The following is a 25,301-nucleotide window of genomic DNA, read 5'->3' as shown; positions in this document are numbered from 1 at the left end:
TGAACACTGAGGGTAACCACACAGGTGGTATCTTTATTTCACAAGATTAGAGATACAGTACAAAATGAATCTGTACATCTTTCTATTAACAGAATTTGTTTATACAATTATATTACATTTGACCAGCCTTTATACTGATTTTAAATACAAAATAAATTTACAAAACTCCTACAAGACCCTTTAAAGAACTGCAGCTGATAAAAACAAAGGGTTCCCCCCAATAGTCCCTATTTGCCATATGCATTTGCAGTAGTTCAAATCAAACTAAATCTTTTTAGTTTAATATTCTCCAAAACAAAAATAGAATTTCAGTTCATTGTTGCCTATCTAAAAAGGAAGCAACTTGCAAAGTGATCCCCTTTTGTAGGCCAAAACTAGCATATAATAGGTGGAAACTAGATAATGCATAGTCTTAAAAGTCCTTTCACAATCCATGTTTTAATGTTCTTCTCCAAAAAGAGTAACATTTGATAGGTTTGGTGGTTGGTTTTTTTTTCACTTTAATCAGAGCAGCTGACTTACGGAAGATGACCCAAGTGTGAGTAAAACTATCTCATAAGAGTCTCATTGGGATGTTTGGATCAAAGGCCTTATATCTTCTATTACGCTGTCCCATGACAGACAACAGAAAGCAAGGAAAATTATTTCAAGACAACTCTGGGACAAGTTTCAGAGTGATGAACCAGAATTCTGTTTTCTCAACAGTTCAGCATTTCTTTCCATCAGCAAGAAGAGCTACTGTGTTTGATTAATACTTTGAGATGTGGAACAATGTTTTCCCCTGTATCCTTCCACAGGTTTCCTACACATAAAACTCCCACCAGCAGCAATCACTGCTCTGTAGTTCCATTCTCTGTGCAGGGAGAGAAGAGCATGTGTCCAGGAAGGTCAAATAGGCAGGTGCTTGCCTACATTACTACAAAGAACACAATTTTTCCATTCAAAGCATGCTGAACTTACCCAGAAATGCTTCTCTTAAATCAAGCTTCCCTTCTAAAATACTCCTGCATATAAACTGTAAGACAACCTGCGTGCTACTAAAAGGGAATAGTACTTCACCGCAGGAAACCGAGCAACCCAGCTCCTTTAGGAAAAAAGCTGCTTGATAAACTGAGTGCAAGCCAAGAAATATATTGCTAGTAAGAGTTAAATATACTTCCCTCAAAATGCAAGTTTCAGCACAAAGTAGCAAGGGATTGTCACAAAAACTTAAGTCATGTTGTAGACAACTGATTTAGAAAATGTATTCATTTCTTTAATCCCTGAGTTAACTCGCCATTACTTACGGCAAGTGCCTTTTTACTACTACCACTTCATTCAAATGAATGTCATCCAAAAAAGTTAGTGGTAGTAATTTGGTGGAAGGGAAAAAAGCAGGAGAAAGACTTCCTTATTGCTTCTTCAAAAAGCAGTTCTTTAAAGTGAAATAACTTGCTGATCTTCAATCCTTTTCTTCTGCTCATTTCTTGGATGTAAAAATGCATCAGGTTCAGTGAAAGTCAGCGATAGGACTGTCACATAGCAGCAGTGATGAGAGATTCTCATGCAAATAGGGTAGAGCTTTTAGAGTTTAGTTCTAACAGATCAAAGAACCAAAACATTTCAGTAATGCAGTAACAAAATTGTTAAACATCCTAAGAGACCAATACCAACAAACCAATGGTATTTAACTGAAAAACATTTTCCATATAACCTTTAATTTATTCATGCCAAGCTAAGAAGAGCTATTAAGTGACAGAGGCAAAAATACTTCAGAGGGAGTGTTCAGAAGTCACAGATATCTTAAGAAATACAGCTGGGGAGTGCTGTACATTTTAGACACTACACTTAAATTCAATACTGTTCCATCTGCTAATGATGATTAAGACTGAACAAGACGTTCCTCTATCACATGCTTCAACCCTCCAAAGTAAAATGAAAGATTTGTCGTCACATCAACCAGCATAAGCATTTTGAAGTACTAAGAAGTTCTACCTATATTTTAATACTAGTCATCCATGACATTTCAGTTTACAAAAGAGTGGATTGCTTATCTTCCTTCCCGAACTACAGCTCTATTGTGCAACGGAATCCTTACAAATGTACTAAGCATGAAACCATACCAACATCTCAATTCTAAATAAAGCATATTGATATGTTGCTGCAAATCCACTGGAAAAAATATTTGCATGAAAGGAAGCCCTTAACCCCTTAAACACAACAGCTTTTGTCAGGAAGCAGCTAAAGCCTCCTCATTTGTATTTAATTCAGCTTTAAGACACTATATTCAGAGGGTTCAATGCTAGTACAGAAACAAATATTTAACATCCATTGGTAAATAAGATCAGAAACTTCTGCATTTCTTCCCTCTAAGCAACTCCCCTGCGGCTTCCCACCCCCAACCCCAAAAATTATAGTTCAATGAAAATCATTAATAAGTGAAGATTCCTCTTGCAGTCTGAAAACATCAATCCACAGGTCGTATTCTTTACACTCACTAAAAAGCCTTTGCACTGACCTGGTGGTATCAAGAAGCCATAAACCATTAGTCTTCTTTCTCTTTGGATTTTCTTCCTCAAGATGGCACAGCCAGAGATATTATTTTGACTCTCATATATGCCAGGTACCAGAGAGGCTGGCAAGAGCCAGAGCATTGCTGTAATCCAGCATACAATTTTTCTCAGTCAGCCAAACTTTGGAGTAGCATCCCTGGCATAATCCCATGCCCTTCTGCAGAGAGCATGCATCTTTGGGCCCTGTTTGTAGATGCAATGAACAGATGCACGCATGAGATACCACATAGGTTTCCTTCTTGCAGTGCAGATGACTTAAAGGATGATTGAAAATTAAACACAGAACTTCCACCTCTAGAAACGGGGGAAAAAAAAAAGAAAAGAAGTAAGCTAACTCACTGAGATTTCTGGCTCTGTCCTTTCTTCAGTGTCCACAATAATACTGGTGCTTTCTGCAATCTAGACTCAGCCTCCTTGTAAGAGCAAAGTTTAAATAATTTAGGAACGCTACCAATTTGTTTTTATGTCACAAAGTATTGCAAAGTATATAGGCTCCAAAAAAGTTTTAGAAGGACGCAAGATCTGGGCATTACGTGGACAGTTTTCAACTGATGAGCTTTATTAGACCCAATCTGTCCCAATCCACCTCCTGGGTTACACACCATCTGCTAAGAACTGCCTACTCTAATGGGAATGGAGGAAAATACTGAAAACAAAAAATAACAAATAGAGAGCGGCATGTTTGGTGACTTAGTCTCACAGAGTTTATAAATAATCTATGTTAAATCATCCAAGGTAGCATAAAAGACCAAAGTGTAAGAAATACTAAGAAATAATGAAATAAGGATTGCAGAAATACTTGGGATGCAGATCAGAATTTAAGTTCATACAGCTCTAGTCTTTTTAGAGTTTGAGTATAGTTCAGCTTCTTGGACTTAAATTGGCCATAAAACTATTATTCTTATTACTTTTATATAGGGCAACTGCTATCAAGCAGGCAAAAGCCTTCCAATGCTAGCCTTCTGCTCTCTCTGGGAGATGAAAAGGACTCTGAATAAAGAGGAACTAGTACAGCAGGCAACATTTTTGTAGTAGCACTCATGTGTTTCCATGAAAAAAGCCATAGTGTTATTCCATTGGCACTGAAATAACATTCAAATCAGTTTCGAAAGAATTTTCTTATCCCTGAAAAAGGCATCATTCTAAGCAGCTTTCAGACTTTTTTTTGTTTTTTTTTTAAACTTCTTTGCGCCTCTTTTGGGGGAGGGACTGTTGATCCAAAGTCCTAAATCACAATGAAAATTGTTCTTTTTGGAAAAATCCAGTTCTTTCAGTGAGGCTGTTGTTGCTATTGCGGCGGTTGATGCTCTGGTGGTGGTTCTTGTTGAGGCACAGGTGGCCGCAGTCCTGCTGCTCTGGGGATTGCCTGGTGTTGCCTCTGTCTGTAAGCTATAATTGTTCCCAGCAGCAAGGCGATGATGGTCATAAGGTAAAGGTCCCACTCAGGCCCCAGCAGCTGGTCCATATCAATATGTGAGAACACTTCCCTTATCTAAGAAAAACAAGAAGTCCACATCATCATGTCAAAGGGCAAGAACGGGAAATTACTTTACTTTTAAATTTAATTTGTAACATTTTCATGTAGAAGTACCAGTTTTCAAGTTTCAGTAGCTCTCTTCCTCACTGAAAAAGTAATATCACGTCAGTGACATTCCTAATTTCCAGGAACTAAGTGCCAATAAGACTAAGATTTGTGCAGATAAGGTACAGGGAAGTTAAAGTGACTTACTGTTAGTTTTGATTGAACTGCCTTTTTATCAATTTCCATTTGCATAAGCATTAGCCAACACACACTTTATACTTCCCTACCATATCTGATGGTACTACAGAGTCTTTAGCAATTTAAGTTTGCATCAACAGACTTAAAACTTGGAATATCTGTGTTCTGAGCACTAACTTCTGCCAGTGCTACATGGGTATCTGCTCAATTAAGAGTATTTTGACTGTCCACTCCTGAAAGTCACCAGTCTCAAGACTATTAAATTTTGTCAAATTTAGCTGGATTGCCTGAATTGTGTTTGCTCTATCTGGTAATAACTTCTGTACCATTTGAATGCATGAAATAATCCATAAGGCAGTAAGATGTCAGAATACTGGAAATATTTCAGACAGTATATGGAAAGAAGTCACCGAAATTCCAGGCAATTTTTTTTTTCAGCACCATCACTCAGTTTAGCTACTGTGCAGAGTTTCTGCTATCTAATATAAATAATACTTTTTTTCCCATAGAGATCAAACACAACTCAAGTGGGATTGTTACAGCTGAATATAAAATTGCATGAGAATGAGGACTAAAAAAAGTATTTTTTCCTGAACAGCAATTATGACACTGTAATCATCTGCTTATATTTTACAGCAGACAGTCAGGATAAGAACAGTCAAAGAGGTCAGGGAAAGTCTCTTTAAGGGAAGAGCAGCACAGAAGAGCACTGGCTGCCCTTATTTCAGTTTTGCACAATTGCATGAATAAGAAATAGAAATCACAGCTTCAGTAACTTTCTTAATATGCAAAAACATAGAACACACCTGTCCTAAGTTTTCAGAAGGCTCAAGTAAGACTTCTACTTAAGTGAGATTACAATTCAAGCTTCTTTTAAAAAAGAAAACCACATTTGTTGTTCTTCCTTTTAATCGTGCATTACTTACATTGATTTCTCGTACATACTGCAAGGAATAAATTACTCCAAGCTTGCAAAGTGCTAGGAAGACTGGAACCTGAGCATCTGGGCTCGCTTCAGCTGCCATGTCATAGAATCGTTTTGCAAGATGAATATCCTAAAGTTAGGAAAATACAGAGCTCAATTTTAAAGACCTTGAAAAATTAACCATAAAACATAGAGCTTCTTCTGTAAGCTACTATATACTGTCATTTGAATACAACACTTTCGGTCAAGTTAAGAGCAAACCATTCAGTAAAATTTCCCCATTTTGTTTCTGAGGGATGTTTACCTTTGGATAGAGAAGTAAAGGGAAGCTTCAACCTGAAGATGAAGCTATCGTAACTGTGAGCTTCAATTCTAGCACCAAAGAGATTCATATCGATATATTCAACCCATGCACTGCAGACTAAGGCACATATTTAGGTAACCAGTACACTCTAAAATCTCCACCACCACACCAAACGTGAAAGACTACAAGGACACAAGTCATGGAGGAGGACAGAGCAGCAGCTCCTCCCTGTTACACTGCACTGTGCCCGCTGCACAGTGTGGCTTCTAACCACTTCTGGGCATACTCCCAAATTAGATTCTACACCTTATCCAAACCAGACATAACTTGCATTAGCGAGGGCAGCCTGGCAAAAGTATGAGCCCAAACAGCGGGCAACTTTAGGAAGAGCTTAAATTAGTGGTAGCTGGAACAAGAAGGCAACTGTAGCAAGAAGAACAGAGGATACCTGTACCCGAATAGTGTAACTTTCCTCGTTTGCTCGGGGCTTTTTTGGTTCCACTTCAGACAGATACTGTGCAGTGTGAGGATACTTGGATACAAGTTGCCTGTGTTCACTCAGTGATGTGAAGGACAGGCCTGTGTAAGACTTACCTCTGGAAGTGTTCCAAGTTGGACACTTAAAATAAGAGAAAACTCCAGGATTTCATGCCACATGGTCATTTTATAATTTTATCCTGACTGTGAAATACCATAAAGATTTTCTGCTTACTGATACAGCAAAACTTAGTTCCATTACACATGTGGAAATAGCAGTACGAATATCAACACATGCGAATGAGATGCACTAGCTCACATTTTAGTATTTTAATTCAATAGAACAACTCTGAATACTCCTTGAGCCTGCAAAGTCTTTCTTTTGTGTAACTCTATAAAAGAGCTTCCTTACCTCCTTTGTACTGTGCTAGTGTCAGTGTAGAAGCAGATCCTAAATCATGGCTTATTTTAATTTCTAATTAGCAAGCACTTCATTCTGCTTATACATTCTTCACTCTCACTCAACAGACAAGTGAGACCTGTAGGACTCTGAGCTTTAACACACAAATAGCAGTGAAATAGCAAGCCAAGTCTTAAGAGAAGACCATGAAAAAATTTATTTGAGAAAGTTATCCATTCTTATTTTAAGCAGGATATGAAAACAGTCTTCAATCTGACATGCAGGCTCAGGAACTGGACAACATTAAATCTATGAAAAGGGCATAACAGTGTACACGGGTGAGATTTCTGAAGGGGCTTAGTATTTTGCATTGACCTGGTATAAGTCTGAAAACTATCTATGTACAGGAATTATAGCATAGAATCCTCTATGTAAGAAAGACTATTTATTCAACAAGTAAAGAGAGAATAAGGCAAAAGGTGTTCGGGGGAAAAAACCCAGGAAGAAATACCATACTTATTCAGGATTATCCAGAATAAACAGTGACCTGAACTGAGGTTGTGCAGGCCACCTTATTGGGTCATTCTAACTTGAACCTGGAATTGATTTGCATTCACTTCATTACATTTCAAAGTCTTGAAAGCGTTATGCAAGCATATGGCTATCTTTTTCGCCAATTTTCAGCAAATAGTTTTTTCCCTATCTATACCTTGTTTCCTTACACTGGTACGTGTGAAGTGGATATACTTATCCAAAATATTCTCCAATGGCAAGTGGGAGACATGCTAATTCCTACTAAGTGGTTGTATAGTGCCCAAAGCCCAGTAGTTGTTATGGATTTAATCTAATATTAGTAAATGCACTGTAATGAAGCAGACTATCAGCCTACAGCTTACTCACCTGCTTGATGCCCAATCCCTTCTCGTGCATGTAGCCCAGATTAAACATTGCTTGGGCACTGTGCTGTTGCTCTGATGCCAGTCGATAGTGAATAAATGCAGTTTCATAATCAACGTCAGTACCAAAACCATAAAAATGGTAGTCTCCAAGTTTAATTCTTGCAACAGTATATCCTATATACCAAGAAACAACACAAAAAGATAAAATAGTTAGGCAAAGAAAGCCTGTTTCATATGAAGATGCAGTAAGGGTTTTAATATTACTTTCCATGGTTTGCACAGACTGCTTCCCCTTTTTCCTCTCTCACATAAACAGTTTTTTGTTATTGGGTTTAGCTAACCAAAACAAACCGATTTCTGTTTTCAGGAAAGTCCTTTTCCCAGTAATCCAACCAACATTTTTATTGCCATTTTTAGTGGCATCCGTTGAAAATCTGTATCATGTTGTTCATAGTCACTTATTACAGAAAAACTTCTCACTTGTTATACAGTCATTAAGGGCTTCAGCTTTGTTTTTAAAGCAGAGACACCGAAAACTTGAAAAATAAAGTTCCTCATCATCATTCAGTAGTTAAATACTTAACCATTCCATCCTCTCAATTTCTAAATTTCTACTAAAAGCCAAGTAGGTTTGAAGATTTTCATACAAAATTCTGAGGCTCCATTCACAGCTCTTAAGTAAAAAGTTACTACAGACATTAGTGTAGATGCACCTATATGAAACTTGGAGACCTCATACTGAGATATTTAAAGACTAAGTTTAGTTTTGCCTATTTTAGGATATGATCACAAGCACCAGAGTTTAAACTTGAGTTGGTTGGACATAAAGACTGCATTCTTTGTTAATGAGCTTCGCATGCTTTGAATAAGAAAATTGCATTTCTTATAAATGATGACAAGTAGCAAAATCCTAAAGGGTACTTTGTATCTATTTTTCCAAGTGAATTTATTTTTAGAAAAGTCAGTGTAAACATTCCTAAAGCTGTTTCACACCACTCTGTAATTCCATATAGAATGGCAAAAGAAACATAGTGCACATTTGTGTTTTAGTCCTGTTAATCTTCAAGATTTCAGAACGGCTTAGAACTGCAAGTATATTGCAATGACATTACAGCTAACAGTGGAACAAAGAACAGCAACTACTCTATGTGGAATATAACTGATATCAGACAGGAGGAGGTGAGCTTTCCCCCCTCCTCTCTTCCATAAAAACACGAAATCAAACATTAATGTTTCTATTGAAAATAAACTAATTGGAATTGGGAGGTACAGACATACCTTGAGCAGCTGCTCTATTCCAGTGAAGCAAAGCTCGAGGATAGGTTTCATTTTCTCCCACTATGCTGGCTTCTTCTAGAAAAGAAAGTCAGTCAGTTAAAGAGGAGCATGGCATATGCACACAAGACCCCACGCTTATGTTCAGCCTGCTGAAATGAATTAAAAACTTGAAGTAATCTGGGCTACAGCACAAACAAGATTTAACCTATCTGAAACTTACAAAAACCCCTTTCATTTATATGGTCTTCCCATATATCTGCCCACATAAGAGCTCGGAATAAACACTATCATTTCACCCCGAAATATTGCTTATCAATTGTCCCTTCCACTCCTGCTCTAGGAGATTCTGAAGCATCCTTGTAGAATGCCAGAAGATGCACACAATTTGGCATCTGACAAAGGTGCACTCAAATACAAGGCTAAAATATAAGCTATTTTAGTTTGACCATCTAAAAACCAAGACTATTCAAGTAAAATGAAGGCTTGAATTCCTTGACAGCCAGAAACTGCATATTTTACACAGCAGTGCTGCAACTACTTCAGAACACAAGTTATTTTATTTGTCCATGACATAAATTGAGGGTCGCTTCTAGTCTAAGCGTGGTTTCAGCTATATGATCTCACAGCTGACATATAGACTTTCTGTATAAAGTTCATAGAAGAATTTTAAATTCCTCTCCAGTTGATGATGCAGATACATCTGAGTAATGACAATCAGAATTTTAGGATAAGGGAAGATGCTATTTCTTTGAGAGAAGGTATTTCCAGCCAAGACTCTCATTGCTGTAGCTTATCTCAAGATGAGTCAATGGGGCACCTTTGAAAAACATTAACTGGAAATTAAGATGTTAGATTAGCCTATTAGCCACCTATAGCTGATTTTTATATTAAGATACAAAGCCCTAACACCTAGATTTCTGGGCTTGGGATCCAGAAAGTTTAAAATACTGGGTTCTGTAGTTTCTAGAAGATTTGTCACTTGCACTCCCTTTGTAACCCGGAACAAGTTTTTTTTCAAACCTAACAGAACCAACTGCCCAGCTCTTCATCCCTGCTTCAATAGTAGTAAAAGTAAAGTTACAAAAAAATCTGGAAAAAATGAGGAAAGACATTACAAGATAAAGAACAAAGGAAACTGAAGCTTGTACGCTTAGTAAAGGCCAGAGGTAAAATTAATGCAATTCCCACTTTAATAGATTTAAAAATGAAATGTTAAGTCTGTGTTTAAGAAGCCCAGGGAAGCAAATTTTCAGCACTGTGCAACTTTCTAAAGCATTCTCTCCCTATCTCATTTTTAAAATCCTGTAACTTAGAATGTAAGCGTATTCTAAATTTTAGGCCAGAAAGCTACCCTTAGAGGTGAAAATTAAAACTGACTGCTTTCCAGTGTGATGAGCAAGAAAAAGGACAGGAGTCTCACTGAAGTTCTAACTGAACAAGAGCTATGCAATTGTACTTCCAAGCACACTAGCATTCTACTAAACGGGCTACTGCAGACCTACTCCAAACAAAACTTGCAGTGCAAATTCAGGTCCTTACTCTGATCAAGTATGAAAGCAGCATTGCTCTGTGCAACTTCGTAGCCTTGCTCTGCCAGGAGAAGATACTGAACCACAGCAGAATTGGAATCACCATCTTTATAGCTGTTGTAGGCAGTCATCAGCCTTTCAGACCAACGCCCCCGTTCACACACATTCTTAAACAACTGCAGAGGGGGAAAAAAATAGGGGGAGAAGACTGGTCGTCAGGAACTTAAGAAATTCAGCTTTTGCAAGAGGTACACCTTTAACATTCAAATGCCTGCTCAAAATATTTACATTTCACAGGAAAAACTTGATAGACAACTCACTGCTTAAGACTTCAAGATACAAGTTACTAAGCAAATATGAGCCAAGATTCAGATGCTCACTCAGAAAAATCATTCTTAATATCAGCTTTTTTGTTACACTTAAACTCATGTCTGAAGAGTTCAGTACTTATAAAATACCAATGTTTGCTTTATATTACATTCTTCTCATTTTCTTCAAAGTTACTAAAGGAAATACAAACTTGCCATATCAACATAAAAATAGATTTTTCTCATGAGACACAAAGGAGTTTGAGAAGATCACACTTTTGCTTTCGATAGCCTTTGCTCTGCACTCACCAGTGGATTTTAGCTAAGATGAATTTCCAATATAAGCTGATGTGGTTATATCCAACCTTTTGCAAGTCAGTATTATTTGACCTTTATGAATGGATAACCTTACCTCCACAGCAGTATGACAGGAGCGCATCACTCCAGTGCCAGTAGCGTGCATCTGAGCCAGATTATAAAAAGCCAGAATGTGGCCACCCTGGGAGGCCAAGTTAAAATATTTCAAAGCTTGTTTGTAGTCTCTCTTGACTCCAATGCCATCTAAAAGAAAGAATAAGTCGTTGCTATTCATTGCTCTTGAAAAGCAGAGTTGTATGAAATAAAGAAAAACACTGTAAAAGTGTTAGATAAAAACAGAATAAAATACAAATTCAATGCAGTTAAGAGCACTCTACATGCAGTATATCTACACTTCTAATGCCACCTAGTGAACAGTTACTGAAAGGGCAGATGCTTAGACATGGAAAATCATCGTTTTGATGCCACTTACTGTAATACATGGAACCTAGTTGAAGTTGTCCATCAACCCATCCCTGTTCTGCAGCCTTCTGGAAATACTTCAGTGCTAGCTCATAGTTCTGCAGGAAGATTTAGTCCAGTCATTAGAGCCTTACAATACACCACAATTTAAGCGAAGAAAGAAAATACGTATGCATGCATGTGTCAGTGCATGGACAGATCTATATTACAGAAAGATTACTGTGAGATGGTCTAGTGCAAAAAAAAATATTCATCTGGTCAAAATTTGGAGAAACAACGAAATAGCCTACAATCATATTAGCATGTCTTAAGTCTGTAGCCACCTCCAAGCTGGCATCCATCTATAGCATTGCTATGAATAGTTATGTTTAGCAGAAGGGGTGCCCTGTTCTGTTTCTAGAACAATTATTTAACTTACTTCTTCAACTTCTGGCTGATTCAACTTTTGAATATCTGTTTGCATAGCTAAATATAAAACATTTGATAAGAAACCTTCTTGTGGGAAAAGCAACAAGGCAAATGAACCAATTAAAAGTTTCAGAGTGTTCCTCCACTCTCACAAGATACATTAATAGAGATAGTTTGGGTTTGGTTTATTTGACAAGAAAATTAGAGACAAGTTCAAAACTCCTACTAAAAATTCACACTGCTATGCATTTCTAATGGCTTCAACAACATTTTCAGACTTATTAGAAGGAACTCAGCATGTTTCATAGCTGCTAACTCCACAGTGCATTTTTATTTTTTCATATTACAGATTTCCTCATGGAGTTTTCAGTGTTACAGTTAAATTCACAATTAAGTTTTCTACAGTACTTCCCACCAGAGAAAAATTTTGTTGACAACAAGAAGTTACACAATCACCTATGATTAGAAAGACGACTGTCAAAAGCTTACCACTGGAACACCTCTTCCATAGAGGTAAGCCATTCCTAATCCACTCTGGCCAACTGGATTACCCTGAAAACACAGGAAAACACTTCTGCAAAGAAAGGCAAAACATACAGCTACATCCTTCTTATTTTTCTTATGTCTTTAACATCACTAAAACATGTGATGTTAAAGAGTGATGTGATGATCGGCCTAAGACTTCGTAACTTTGCTCCTAGTAAGTAATATTTATTTAGGAAGAAAATAGCGCCTTCAGTAACTTTTATTCAGTAACTACACAGGTGATTAACAAGAAAATCTTTCAACACCTGTTACGAAAGTCTACTGTGCACTTTCAAAATGTTGTATAAAATGTAAAAGCCACACCCACAGAAAGGTGGGGCATTAATAGCTTTTTGAGATGTTCTGGATGTTCCAGAGGCTCTCAAAACAGCCACAGGAACTCTGAGAATCTGTCTTAATTTAAGAGCAGATGAGCAGCTGTCCTGTGGGCTGGGTTACTGATCACTGGCCTTGCAAAAGCATGCACTATGGTGTTCCCTCAGGACAGGCAACGGAGCACATCAGAAACTTTCAGTGAATGTAGGAAATTAGCAAATTGAGAGACCCTCACTCTAGGACAGAGGTGTAGAACAGCAATCTAATTGTGGAATGCAAGAACTGTGAAGACCCTTCAAAAATTTAGCATGTAAAAAATAGTAGATGAACACTTTTCCTGGAGGACACTTGTGCTTTAACTGTACAAATGCTACCGTCAGTGATAGGTGACAGACAGACATGAGGGATTAACAGCAAAAACCCCAACAGTGCAATGAGACGAGAGGTATAAAACCAAAACCATTATCTATTCACCGACCAAAAACAAGAACCAAAATAGTAATTTCTGTGACAACTGTGGATTAATGAAAATTAACACTTAAGAGAATTGTTAAGTGAGCAGTATTTCATATTGATGCGAGCATTCCTGAGAGTTAGACTCCTTGTGCTGGACACAGCTTCATGAAGCACCATGACCAGAACTGGAGGGAGTTTCTGACATTTTAGACAAGCAGGATTTAATTATGAGCTACTCTGGGACAGAAGTTGAGAGTAGGTGTATGCACATGAAAATGCATAAAAAGAACCATTAGCAGCATTTCTGAGCTAATCAAGTTTTTCGTGCATATGCTGTATTTCCAGTTGACAGATAATCATACCATATCAGCAGCTTTCTTGAAATACTGAAGAGCTGTTTCATTGCTCTGAGGTACAACATCACTTCCTTCTGAGTACATCTGAAGGAGAAAGGCATTATTAAAGAACAGCTGAAGAAATCAGTTTAGCATGGAGACAATGAAGCATCTTCACTTTGCATATGAGAAGGAGTCTACTGTACTATTACGACTATTCTATTGCATTACTGAATAGTCATTAGAGAACTTGCCCAGAAACAGAAAACACATCTCTATGCTATAAAATTCACAGAGTTTAACTTTCTAACGGAGAATGAACTGCCCATAAAATTAAAAAGTTGCTATGAAAACATATTTTGAGTTCTATCAGTGTCCAGTGATAAACACATAATCAGGCAAAAGTCTTGTGAGACCAGTGGAAGTCAAACTATATTGGCAGTTAAAATTCTTCCTGAAAACAAAGAAAACTAAGTTACTAAACCCTGATCTCATTTCAACATTTATGAGATACAAACCACTCAAGCTATAGGTGAAGCAGGAACCCGCAATTTCTCCTGTCAGATGCCTTGACCAGCACATTATGCTACTTTTTCATGCTCTAAGGACATGAATTTTGCATCCTCTACTGCAGCGACAGCCTGAAAAAGATGAGCTAGAGCTGCTGCTTACTGCAGCCTAACCTTACAGGGTACTCACATGGAGTAATAAGGATTTAGGTCTTTCAGAGAGCGAAGGCAGCCTGCAACCCAGATCTCAGGCAAGTGACCTAAATACTCTTCTAAGCAGTAACACGTTATCGTGACCAAAAGCAGCCTGTCAACCATGTTTTAGATTTAAAAAAAAAAAAAAAAAAAAGGACTTAGATCTGAAAAAACTGATACAATGGCCCACCTTGCAGGCTTCAATTCAGAGTAGATGCAGACCTATTGGTAACTCTGACTCTGATGCCTCACCTCTCTACGCAGAATAAGAATACAGACTTCTGCCCCCTTTCCTTCCTGAACTTAGCATTTCCCACTAGGCAAATTTTTGAGAAGCCTGACTTTTTTCCCCTGTATGGAAGAGCATAGTTGCCTACCCTAAGTTTTGAACTTCATTACAGAAAAAGGACATTTAAGTATTTAATTGAAAAAAAATGAAATTCTAGTTCAAGCACTATTTTGAAAAAAACAACCCAAAAGTTCCTAATGTGAAGGAGCAAGCAGAAAATTTAGACTACACAGAATATACTACGACACTCAAATCTCGCAAGACAATTCAAAACAGTAGCAAAACAGAAGTACTTAGATTCAAACATTCAAGGTTTTAGAATGCCTGATATCAGAAAGTAGGAAATATTTGTTATTTTTCATTGAAAGGCAGCCAATTTGCTCACTTTTGAGAGTGTTCAGACCTCACCTTTCCTAGAAAGGCCATGGCATGTGAATTGCCAGCATTAGCTGCTTGACTGAAGTACTCAAATGCTCGCTGTAAGGAAGAAAACAAGTATTTTAGCCACCGTGACTATGATTCCAGTACCTTTACTTGCCAATGGTTTTTTGCCGAGTTATCTTTTATCCCCAGAAGAAGAAAGTATCAATCCCACCTATTTTAATATATGCAACAGGAGTCTCCACTTATAATTGGAATATTGAGCAGCAATCCCTCTCAACAGCATATTCCAAAAAGCAGAGGAAAACAAACCCTACAACTGCTACTACGCACAAGCTACACAGGTAAATCTTCCTCCTTCTTGTACCTACAACCCCTATTTAGAAGAAGAGAGATCTGCCGGTTCCTGTTCCAGTTTTACACAGAGCTTGCTTATACCCATTCTGAGCACTTGATATCCTCTCTGAACTCTTACAGAGCAGCCATTTCGAAGTACTTTAAATGTGATGACCATTAAATAATTTCTTGTTGAAATTATTATTGAAGCTGAGTCCGAAATAATTCTCAGCTCTCCATTTTTTTCAATGCATACTGTTAAGAGGTTAGCTATTTTAACTTCCTTAAGTGGTAGCTAGGCTGACATATCAGTAGAAGTTCCATCTTCTATGCACACTTGTATTGTCATTAATAATGAAAGTTGCTGTTTTGTATACAGAAGCAAAATACTCTTGCAAGCCACGTAAACTATACTATAATTGCTAATGCATGCACAGCTCATCATGAAGATTCTATTACATGTACAAAAGCTCAGCCAGGTTCAAGTACCACTTGATGAAAACCTGGTCTTTCTTTTTGACTTCCTCATTTCTAAGGTGATTAGTCTTAAACTAATTGTGTAATAAAGCGAGTTCCATTTACTAGTTACATAAAGATTGTTTTATTGAATGAATTAACCTTTATTGAACAAGACTATTTAAGTCATTAAATACCTTACAGTGGTACTTAAACCCTTCTGCTTCATTGCAGTCTCAGCTCTACTTTCTCCCCCTCTGCCAAGCGCAATATGCATCGGAGACACACATAGACAAGGGTACCTGATGATTTTGCTCTACTCCTCTTCCTCCATGCAAGTGCAACTGTCCGAGGCCAACCTAAAAATACATTTTACATTGCAAATAAGTCACTTTCCCCTACAGGCTTTCTGTTTCTAGTAAATAGATACCAGTGAGCTAATTACATGCACAATGACAGACCGTATCAGTATTAAAACATGTCACAAAGTCTGAAGACACAGATTTGCTTCAATAACTACAGTAAAGTCCTATTTTTTCCACATTAGTCTATGCAGAAATTTATCCTAGATGAAAGTGACATGACTGTCCTAGATACAAAATGATAATTGTTCATTTGGATGCTGCCTACCTAATTTTTAAGTCATTTATGACCAAGCTGAATTGTGACAATTTGCCTGTGTTAGAGTCCTCCCCTCCTGCATAGTGCGTAGAAGAGGTCCAGCCTGCAGCATGCACAAGTTACACAAAAGCATAAGAAACTGAAGTCCCTTGTCAGGGCCAGTTCTTTTGATCAAGGCTTCCTCCACAATCTCTAAAGCTATCCGTAAACGAGTCTGGCTGGTTTCTAGTGAAAGTTAAGATCCTCTTTCCTAAGATATTAAACTTGTAATGTTATAGACTTATTTTCCACAAAAATTTGCACTTTCTGTCCAAGTTTTACCTTAAACATACTAAAACATAAGCCTCTTTTCATAAAAACTAGCTAGGAAATAGCAACCAGGTTGATTTAAGAGGAATAGAAAACTAAAGCTCCAACCTCTTTCCATATTACGTAAAGTTGTTCCTGTAATTCTTGAAAACCTCTGCATGCCATCAGGTGAACTTAATCTTACCTGTGCTTGGACATCTCCTTTCTCTGCTAAAAACTGATAATACTGAATCAAGTCTTCTTCTAGCATCCCACTTGCCATTCCCGGATTTTCTACTTCATCTGGTAAGCGAATTCGCTGAACCACTGTGCCACCGGTCAAAGAAATGTCACTAGCAACTGAAAAACAGATAAGATAGATTTTCAAACAGTTTCCAAGACATATACTACACTAAAATTTAGTAAAACCAGATCTCTACAGAGCTTCAAACTGTTACTCAGAGAGAATGAATTACTCTGAAGCTCTAAGAATTAAAAACATTTCAATAGGCAAAAGTAGCACATCATGATTCAGCGTCAAACAGATCATCTGTTTAAAAGAAGGAACTCTATTTTTATACTATTAGTGTTGATAGTACTTCTAGTATCTTCTAGGTGAATAATGCAAAAATACATATGAAGTCAAGAATGGTAGCCTGGTAAAAAGTTTTTACCGTGATTAGCTACAAGTCGGTAGTGAGTGAGAGCAGATTCACAACTTTGAAGGACTCCTATTCCAGCCCAGTACCGGTAACCCTAGAAAGCAAAACGGAAAAACATGAGACTATGGGTTATTTGACAACGTACAACTTGCCAGGTTACAATGTTTTGAGCAAAATTTGAGGAGACAATAAGGAAAACAAAGGCCACAAGTCCATTGTGTATGTATTAAAAGCAACCGACTGACACTATCCAAGGTTAAGTGTAGCCAATAAACTTCAGATATTACTCAGGAAAAAGAAAAAAAGCAGAATGATACTTATGGGTGAAAACCTAAAGCCTTTTATCTACACATGTTGCTGTTTATTTATCTTAAATCTTATAATACTGCTTAAAAACAGCATCTTCTGTAAAGATCTCTGGCTTTCACAGTTCTCATTAGCTTATAAAAATTGAAAGTCTGACACATCTGCTTTAAGTCAAGAGATGTAAACATGGCCCATCTAAATTCATGGTGGTATACACCTTAATATGAGAAGACTTTCCTTAAGTCAACAAGGAGCCACAGGGAAGATACTATTGCCCACCCAATGCATGCTTAAGGAACTAATATTTGGACAGTGTCTTCACATGAATACAAATCTTTCATTAAAAAATTAAGAGTACATATGCAAGAACTTTTTTGCAAAGTTATTAACCATTGTACTTACCAAGATCATGTGGGCGATCAGATTTCCTCCTAAAGCTCCAAAAGTGTAATACACCAGGGCCTTAAAACAAAATAATTGGTTACTTAACATCTGCCTCCAAGACAAAAATACAGAAGCACACACTGAAGATTTCTAACTTACCTTAGCTTGACTAGAATTGACTCCTAGACCAGATGCATATAGAAATCCAAGAGCCTAGAAATAAAATAAAGTTTGTTAGCACACATTTCGAAATTTCCAGGATCAGTTTTCCTGGAATACACAAGTATAAAGTGGTCTAACAACAATTCAATGCTTCAAAGAACATGCCAAGCACTACCTTCACTTTGGTATCTCCTGTATGCAGGCCCTTCCCTCCCCCTTTTAAAGTATGAAGTTTCGAAATTATTCAGTTGCCTGGGACACTAACATAAATACATCTCACCAGAATTCAGTCTAGTGGATCAAATGCAAGGAAGAAACTGCTCCTTCCCTGAATGCCAAATGTAAATCCAAAGGTCCTGAACAGTAAAAGTATCCCAGTTTAAAGACCCTCAAATGAAGATCAGCAGTATCTGTCAGGTTATTCATGTATCCTATTTGTCTCATACACCGGCACAAACATACACAAACCACGACCTTCTCTAACAGACCCTGTGAATTTACTATTTTGCATCTGTTCTGTCATGGGTTAGTTGCACTTATGACTATAAATACAGGCAGTTAGAACGCACAGAGGTGCTTGGCTGAGGTTTTTTCAGAAGTTATTTTTATTCTTAAAATTTACGTAATTACTGCTCTATTTATAACACCTGTTACAGCTGTGTGGCTCAGAGGAGAAACTAATAGCGCAGAAGACAACAGTATATATATCTATATATGTAAAGGTGTCTCTATTTCTTGGTGTTCTAAGACTATTTGAGGCAATTCTGAAAGCACACCAAAAAAAAAAAATCACCTCATGCAGACAGTATTGAATTTTAGATCAATAAAAGTCAAGGTCTTCACTAAGATACAAATTCTCCAGAGAGTACATGTTCTTGATTTCTACAGTAGATCAGCACTGCAGCATTAAACAGGGAATAGCAGGAGGCTTGGTAGCCAAAGAGCTAAACCAAACTGGATAATTCCTAGAAGCTGACACTTCCCAAACAAAAGAGAACTAAAAATAAGTATATGAAGATATTGAGACATTAAAATTGATAACACTTGCATTTTATGACATTACATGTGAACAACTACATATGAACAATTCTGTAATGGTCAAAGGCACATGTACAAAGTCCCATTCCACTAAACAGTTTTCAAGATTCCTAAGAATTTTTAACTTCCTAGATTATGAATTTGTGAGTATATCTACCTATCTCAAAGAAAAAAACGCAGATGAAAAGCCACAACATCCCACACAAGCCACAAGAAAAAGGTAATATGGAGTTTCAGAGAAAATCTGTTGCCTGAAGTCACCTGTATCTACCTGTTTTTTTGACTTACACATCCAATCTAGTCAGTCATGCAACAGATAAGAAATAAAATGAAAAGGATCATCATTATAATATATTACTGGCAGTTTGATGCTGCCATTATAATATATTGCTGGCAGTTTGAGAAGACCTGTTTCCAAGCATTTACCCTGAGGGGACAGGTGCCATTTGTTCCTGCACCCTCAGTAATGCTGGCACCATGCAGAAGCCAGGTAAAGCAGAAGCATCTGGGGGACAATCTTTGAATTAAAACAAGGCACTAGTGAAATTTGAAAAGGTGCAACGAGCAGTCAGGATTAGGAAATGCTTAGGCAACCATTGCAAAATACATTTCCTGAATCAGAGTCTGAACCAAACGTTTTACATCAAGTTTTCAAATAATTTTATAAAGCGGCACTCTGCCTGCTGTCTTTTTTAACCAGGTGGCAGATACCATGTACTGTTCTCATTCAATTCTGGATGCAAGAACAATCTATAAAACCACCTTAGAATAAGTACAATCTATAAAACAATTCATAAACCCATAAAAACTTCCGTAGAATAGAAGGACATACATACCATTTGTCCTTTAGGAGAACCTTCTTCTGTTAGTTTTTCCAGTAGTTCTTTTGATGACTGGATGTTCTGCTTCAGGTAATCCCCAAACAACAAAGCATAAGACACTTTCTCCATTGCCTTGGTATGATTCATGTCAGCTGCTTTCAGAAGATATTGATACGCTCTTAAAAGAAAACAATTTCTTAGTCACATTGAGGCAAAGCAGCAGATTCCATTCATAAACCTGAAGATTCTGGGGAGATGTTCTGTTCCTCTGTTTTAGCCTCTATTTTCTACAAATGCATCTACCTGTAGCCATTTGTTCCAGCTCCAAATCGTCAATCTATGCAACAACTCATATGATTTAGCTAACAGACAGACTGGATTTTAACGTTCACGCTATTCCATATGCCAAGCAGTATACATTTCCTCCCCTGTAAGGTATACATTAAGGTCAAATGATAATGTCTTTGTAGCAACAATTTAAAGTCCTGTACAAGGCATCTAGGAGGACTGCTATTGACAGCTTCACAGATCATGATGGAAAAAAGAAGCCTGAAAGAGACTATGGAGTCTCTTTGATTTGAGTACTAAATCATTTCAATGAAAACACTAAGTGTGGGTCCAAGACAACTGCACACATGATCAATTCTGTGATATGAGTCACATTAACAATGAGAAACTTCTCTGTAAACTCCCCTTTCTATTTCAGCCTCAGAACTTACGGTAGTCCTCCAAAGTAATTTCACAGCAGCTGGTTTCACAGCAATTTGAAAAAACTGTAACTTTAAATATCATAACACAGTACTGTCAAACATGCCTCAGCTTGATTACTCATGGACCTTTGATAGCATTCCAAGATTTTTCATTCCATCTCCTTTCTATTCTCAGACTTGTTTTCTTTAGGACAGGCTCAGGCAACATCTGGTTCCTCACACAATTTAACCTTCTAAGAACGTGTAAGACATTCAAGAGAACCAAGAACTAAACAGTTTTATAATTTCTATACTCTTTAATACAAAAGAACTCCAGTCAGAGTCTAACAGTTACTGTCTCCCTTTGTCTTTGTCGAGGTGTGATGGACAACTAGCTGTGCTTCAGTTTCCCTGATACGTGAAGTAGAAATATGCTCCCTTATCTCCCCAAACAAGTTTAACATGGCAATAGTGCTCACATAATAATCACCAGACTGAAGTCACCACTTCCTGATGAAGTTGTCACACGAGTACCAGTGAGTTCTAAATGATCATAGCTACTATTAATTATAGTGTAAGCTGACAACTATTTCATCAGTAATTGGATATATGCTGAGTAGAAAGTAAACAGACCAGAATGAACAAAACACTCATTTCATTTTTTTCTTTTTTTCTTGCTTCATCTACAAGCATTACTGTTTTCTCTCAAACAACGCTAATTATTGGAGTTCTAACAATTTGTGGAGATTAAGCTTAATACTATTTTTATGGTGACTGAAAACATCAGGAAGCAGGAACAAACAGAGCAGGATGACAAATGCTGATTTTTCCCACTCAGTCTTTGAAACAGAAAGAGAACCAGGCTGTAAGAAACATTTGAAAAGGACAATTATCTTCCATCACATTCTCAGGTTTTTTCTGGGCAGTTGCCACCTATAAATTGTAGCTACACAACTGCAGCACTATCATGCATCAAGTCAATGTTTTGATGACATCCACTCTTCAGAAATTAATCTTATACATTTTTTAGTGGATTCAGAGGAAAGCAGGCATAAATTTATTTTTCTAAATACCATGAAATTCCTGTTAGTTTTCAGTATTATCACTGCATAGTTTGATGCTAAGCCCAATAAAGTGCAAAGTCCCAGGGGAACTCTTTTAAGTTATTTTTCAGTTAAGCCAGAGTGATCAGTCATGTCATCCTTCTCTTGTGGGGGTGGAGGAGGTAAACTTACTCTTTCTTCTGAGCCTTTTTACTGCTTTCATTAAGGATTTTCATTCCAGTCTGATATACATCCTCTGCTTCTTGCATCTGCCTTCTCTTATTAGACTGCTCTTCAGCTAAAAAAAAAAAAGAAAAAGAGTATGTTAACAGCCACATTTACACAGCTCAAGACTATTCTCTCAAAATTCCTATTCGTTCTAAAGGAAAATACAGCCAGAAATGTTTCTGAAGACCAAGAAACAACCCAAGTGACTACAAAAAGCAGTCTAAAGGAGCTGTTGGAAATCTTGGTAGACAGTTTCTTCTCATGTGATGTTTCTCATGTACAAGTCTGCTGTTAAAATATTCTTTTCATTATTTCAAAGCAGGCTGTGCAAGGAAGGATGTTTCCTAGAGAAAGGTTGCCTTTGTGCAAGAAATCAGCGAGTATAATGGAAAACACTGTCAAACCCCTATGCTCCTACAGCGTCAGAAACTAAGAGATTATAGATGCCTCCACCACAAGGTTTCCCCAAATAGCTTCAGGAAGTGGCATCTTCATTATAATCTTTTCCATCATGAGAACTTTGCCCTTATAATAACATCTATTTCACAGTATAAAGTGGCCATTAATATAAGACAGAGACTTCTAGACCCTGAAATAAAAAGCATTAAGAGGACTGAAAACACTAGCTTAAGAAAGCACGCCTCAGACGAGAACATCAAGTTACTTACTTTCACAGAAGCCCCACTTTTGATCTTTCTTGTAATCATAGGTTGTGGCACACCAAAGCCTGCCATCTTCCCTCCCATCCGCAGTGCACTCTGCGTACTCCTTCTCCATAAACAAGAAGGGGAAGTGGCAGGGCTCACCGTCCGCGGTGCCTCCAATAGCTGTCAAGACTGAAAATACATAGCCAGCAATTAGCCTGCTTGCCTTTATTCCGCAAATTAGTCATCTACTACATATAGGAAAGCACTCCTGTGTTGGCTTTAATTTCTGTGTAGTGCATTTAATCAAATTTTCAGTAAAGTTTCTATTTCACAAAGCCTGAAAAAGCAATTATTTTTCCAAATGGCACTTGAAAAAAATATTAATTTTAATTAGGCAATGAAACAGAAGGTACATGGTTTCTTGCAGTGCTCAGTTCTAAGCAAGGAAAATATTTTTGTTTAGATTGGAGAAGGCAAATCTCAGTTATGTTTTTATTGCCTACCAAAACAAACAACCCTTCCTTTCACTTTCTCTTCTCTGCACTCCCTTCCTCATGCAAAATACTACCCTCAAAGAGCATTCCAGTGCACATCTGCATTTTAGCTCCAGGGTTAGACATATTCGTGACAGAACCACTCACATCACCACACGTGATACTGAAAGTCCTTGAATATTAGGAGAGAGTACGTTTCAAATATCCAACTGTATGAAAGGCCTTAAATGAAATCACTACGAGTCCATTCATCTTCTCGTCACACATACTCATATCGAAAACTTTATTTCACTTCAACAATATATTTAAGTTGCATTCAAAGTTACTTTGAATAGTAGGATTTATAATTTCTCATGCACTAGAACTTCAAAGGTTACTAATTCCAATATTGCAATATTTTTAAATAAAATCAACCTTCTATGAAGACTAAGAATTATCTTATTTTTTTGAAATTATTATTTCAATTAGCCTTTTAGAGAGGTGTTTCTCTTTCACTAAGCAGTTGGGTTCAGCTTCATTTGAAGACATTTGCAAAAATATGCAATTGAGAATATCAGTTATATGGTGTTTTTTCAAGTTAAGTTTGTAATTCTTGTGGTTATAGAGAAAGCTAGGGTCTATAATTGTGAGGCCTATAGACCATACCAATTTTGAAATGTCATGTTGATTTTTTGAAGCATAAGGAATTCTCCAGGATTAGTTAGCTTGTTCAAATTGCCCTTCATAATTTGATTCCTTGGCAGACATAACCACCCCACTCCAAGTTAATTATCTCGTAACAGACAAGGAAAAACATTATTTTCAGAAACTTCATTCAAAAATAAAGTGTGCAGATGCAAGTAGCCTGGAATAATTTTAGACATCTGTTAACCACAGTGTAATACACAAACTCAGGCTCAGGGTATGTATAACTACAACTGATGAGATCTGTTATCACTATCATTTGAACAAACTCCAGGTCCACAATATTAATGCTAATTGAGGACTTGAAGTTTTATGTGTATTGTTTAGTACCTTGTGTCCTACACTGAAAGCAACTGGACACAAACCATTTACATAGTGCTCTGCAGGAGAGTTAGCTAAAAGTTATGAAATTACATAACTAAAGTTATGAAATTACTCTGCCCCAGTCCTCCCCGTTGCCTTTTTTCATTCTAAATTCAACTACAATTGTACAGTAACAAATACTAACCCCTAAAGCAACACAGCAATGTGATCACAGGATAAAATGCTCACCACAGTTAATTTATCATGTGCTTAAAGAGCAATAAATACAAACCGAGGCAAATAATTTACTCAAGAATAAATTACTTTTTGTCAAACTGAGACAAAATTGCTGTGCAAGCAGCAATTTATTCAGGCATAGTGAACCAGGTAAAGTATATGGTCTTTTATCATTATATCTTGTCCTTATTTACTTATATCTCAGCTCATACTTTATGCTGCAGGAAACCTAAATATAGATTACTTTTAAGTATTGGTTATATTACTGTAAGATTCCTCCAAATAGGCAAAAATATGCTGCAGGAATTATGAACTTTGTAAAAAAACACATGGGCAATTTGCAGCAAAAACTTTTAGTATGGAACTTGACCGTTACAAAAATGTACAACACAAAAGATAACTAAAATAATACAATTTTCTTTACACACAAAACCTCCTCGCTAATCAGAAGAGAGCGGGAAAACTTCTTTCTTAGAAGGTTAACAGCCTTCGTAGTATTAATTCTAAATTACTGAAGATGAGGGGGTTTTTTTCTGCTCAATATCCTGAAAGATACACATGGAAACCTGAAGAATATTATTTTTTCTGTGCAATCTCATGACCATACGCAGAAGCTAAACTGTTTTTAAAAAATTTTCAATCTCCCTAATGCAGTCCTGTCACCAGTAGCTCATTCAAGAGATGTAACATCTGTACCTTAGGTTGATTCCTGCTCAGTTACAAAGTTTGCCAGTAAAGCTGTCCTTTAGCAGATTTTTTTTTTCCTGCCAGAATACTTTCAGAACTGCTTTTTAGACAAACCCAGAAATTCTTCCATCCACACTGTTTACTTCATAAAAGGTGCCAAAAACTGCACAAGACTTATATTTATGGTTTTTTAAATTCATCTGGAGTACTTTGAAGTGTGTACTTAAAAAACTTAGTTGCCAAGGAGCAAGCCATCCGGTTACACCTGTCTGCTGTGAGATAAAAAGTACCTTAAAGTCTACTTTTGAAGACTGCACTAACTAAATACAGTGCTTAGCTCACTGTTTTGTGTCAGCAAGCTATCTAGCAGCTTTTATATACCTTTTCCCTGTATAACACCACAGTGATACTTCATGCTATTATTAAGCTTTTACGAACTGTAAACTAGTTCTGCATTAATAAGGAAGGCTTATTAGAAAACACTGGAAATTAGTACATAACAGAGCTCATTTCGTAACTCCTGTTTTCTTTTAACATTACAATCGGAGTTCAGAAGGTAGACAAATACTAGTATTACCCTGTAACTATTTTTTTTTTCAAGTTGAAGAT

General features: G+C 37.1%; 1 protein-coding gene across 2 annotated transcripts in view; it reads right to left on the bottom strand.

The window, feature by feature from the left end:
* SEL1L (sel-1 suppressor of lin-12-like (C. elegans)) overlaps positions 1–25,301 on the bottom strand; it is a 33,810-nt gene continuing 8,509 nt past the window's right edge. The window contains exons 4-21 of one of the 2 annotated variants that reach the window (XM_014941906.1): positions 22,309–22,476; positions 21,605–21,710; positions 19,696–19,858; positions 17,819–17,872; positions 17,678–17,737; positions 16,982–17,063; positions 16,513–16,667; positions 15,701–15,757; positions 14,634–14,702; positions 13,260–13,337; positions 12,070–12,132; positions 11,183–11,270; positions 10,805–10,953; positions 10,095–10,260; positions 8,556–8,627; positions 7,279–7,451; positions 5,199–5,327; positions 1–4,044 (exon numbers count right to left, since the gene is read on the bottom strand). In XM_014941906.1, the coding sequence (XP_014797392.1) occupies positions 3,841–4,044; positions 5,199–5,327; positions 7,279–7,451; positions 8,556–8,627; positions 10,095–10,260; positions 10,805–10,953; positions 11,183–11,270; positions 12,070–12,132; positions 13,260–13,337; positions 14,634–14,702; positions 15,701–15,757; positions 16,513–16,667; positions 16,982–17,063; positions 17,678–17,737; positions 17,819–17,872; positions 19,696–19,858; positions 21,605–21,710; positions 22,309–22,476 (2,036 nt within the window). In that variant the 3' untranslated portion in view covers positions 1–3,840. Of the gene's footprint in view, positions 4,045–5,198; positions 5,328–7,278; positions 7,452–8,555; positions 8,631–10,094; positions 10,261–10,804; positions 10,954–11,182; positions 11,271–12,069; positions 12,133–13,259; positions 13,338–14,633; positions 14,703–15,700; positions 15,758–16,512; positions 16,668–16,981; positions 17,064–17,677; positions 17,738–17,818; positions 17,873–19,695; positions 19,859–21,604; positions 21,711–22,308; positions 22,477–25,301 lie in introns of both variants that reach the window. The other variant, XM_014941905.1, reaches the window with a different exon arrangement.

The sequence above is a fragment of the Calidris pugnax genome, unplaced genomic scaffold, assembly GCF_001431845.1.
Source record: "Calidris pugnax isolate Ruff unplaced genomic scaffold, ASM143184v1 scaffold56, whole genome shotgun sequence".
NCBI lineage: Eukaryota > Metazoa > Chordata > Aves > Charadriiformes > Scolopacidae > Calidris > Calidris pugnax.
Note: the sequence above shows the minus strand (reverse complement) of the source record. Positions and strands in the feature narration are given on the sequence as shown.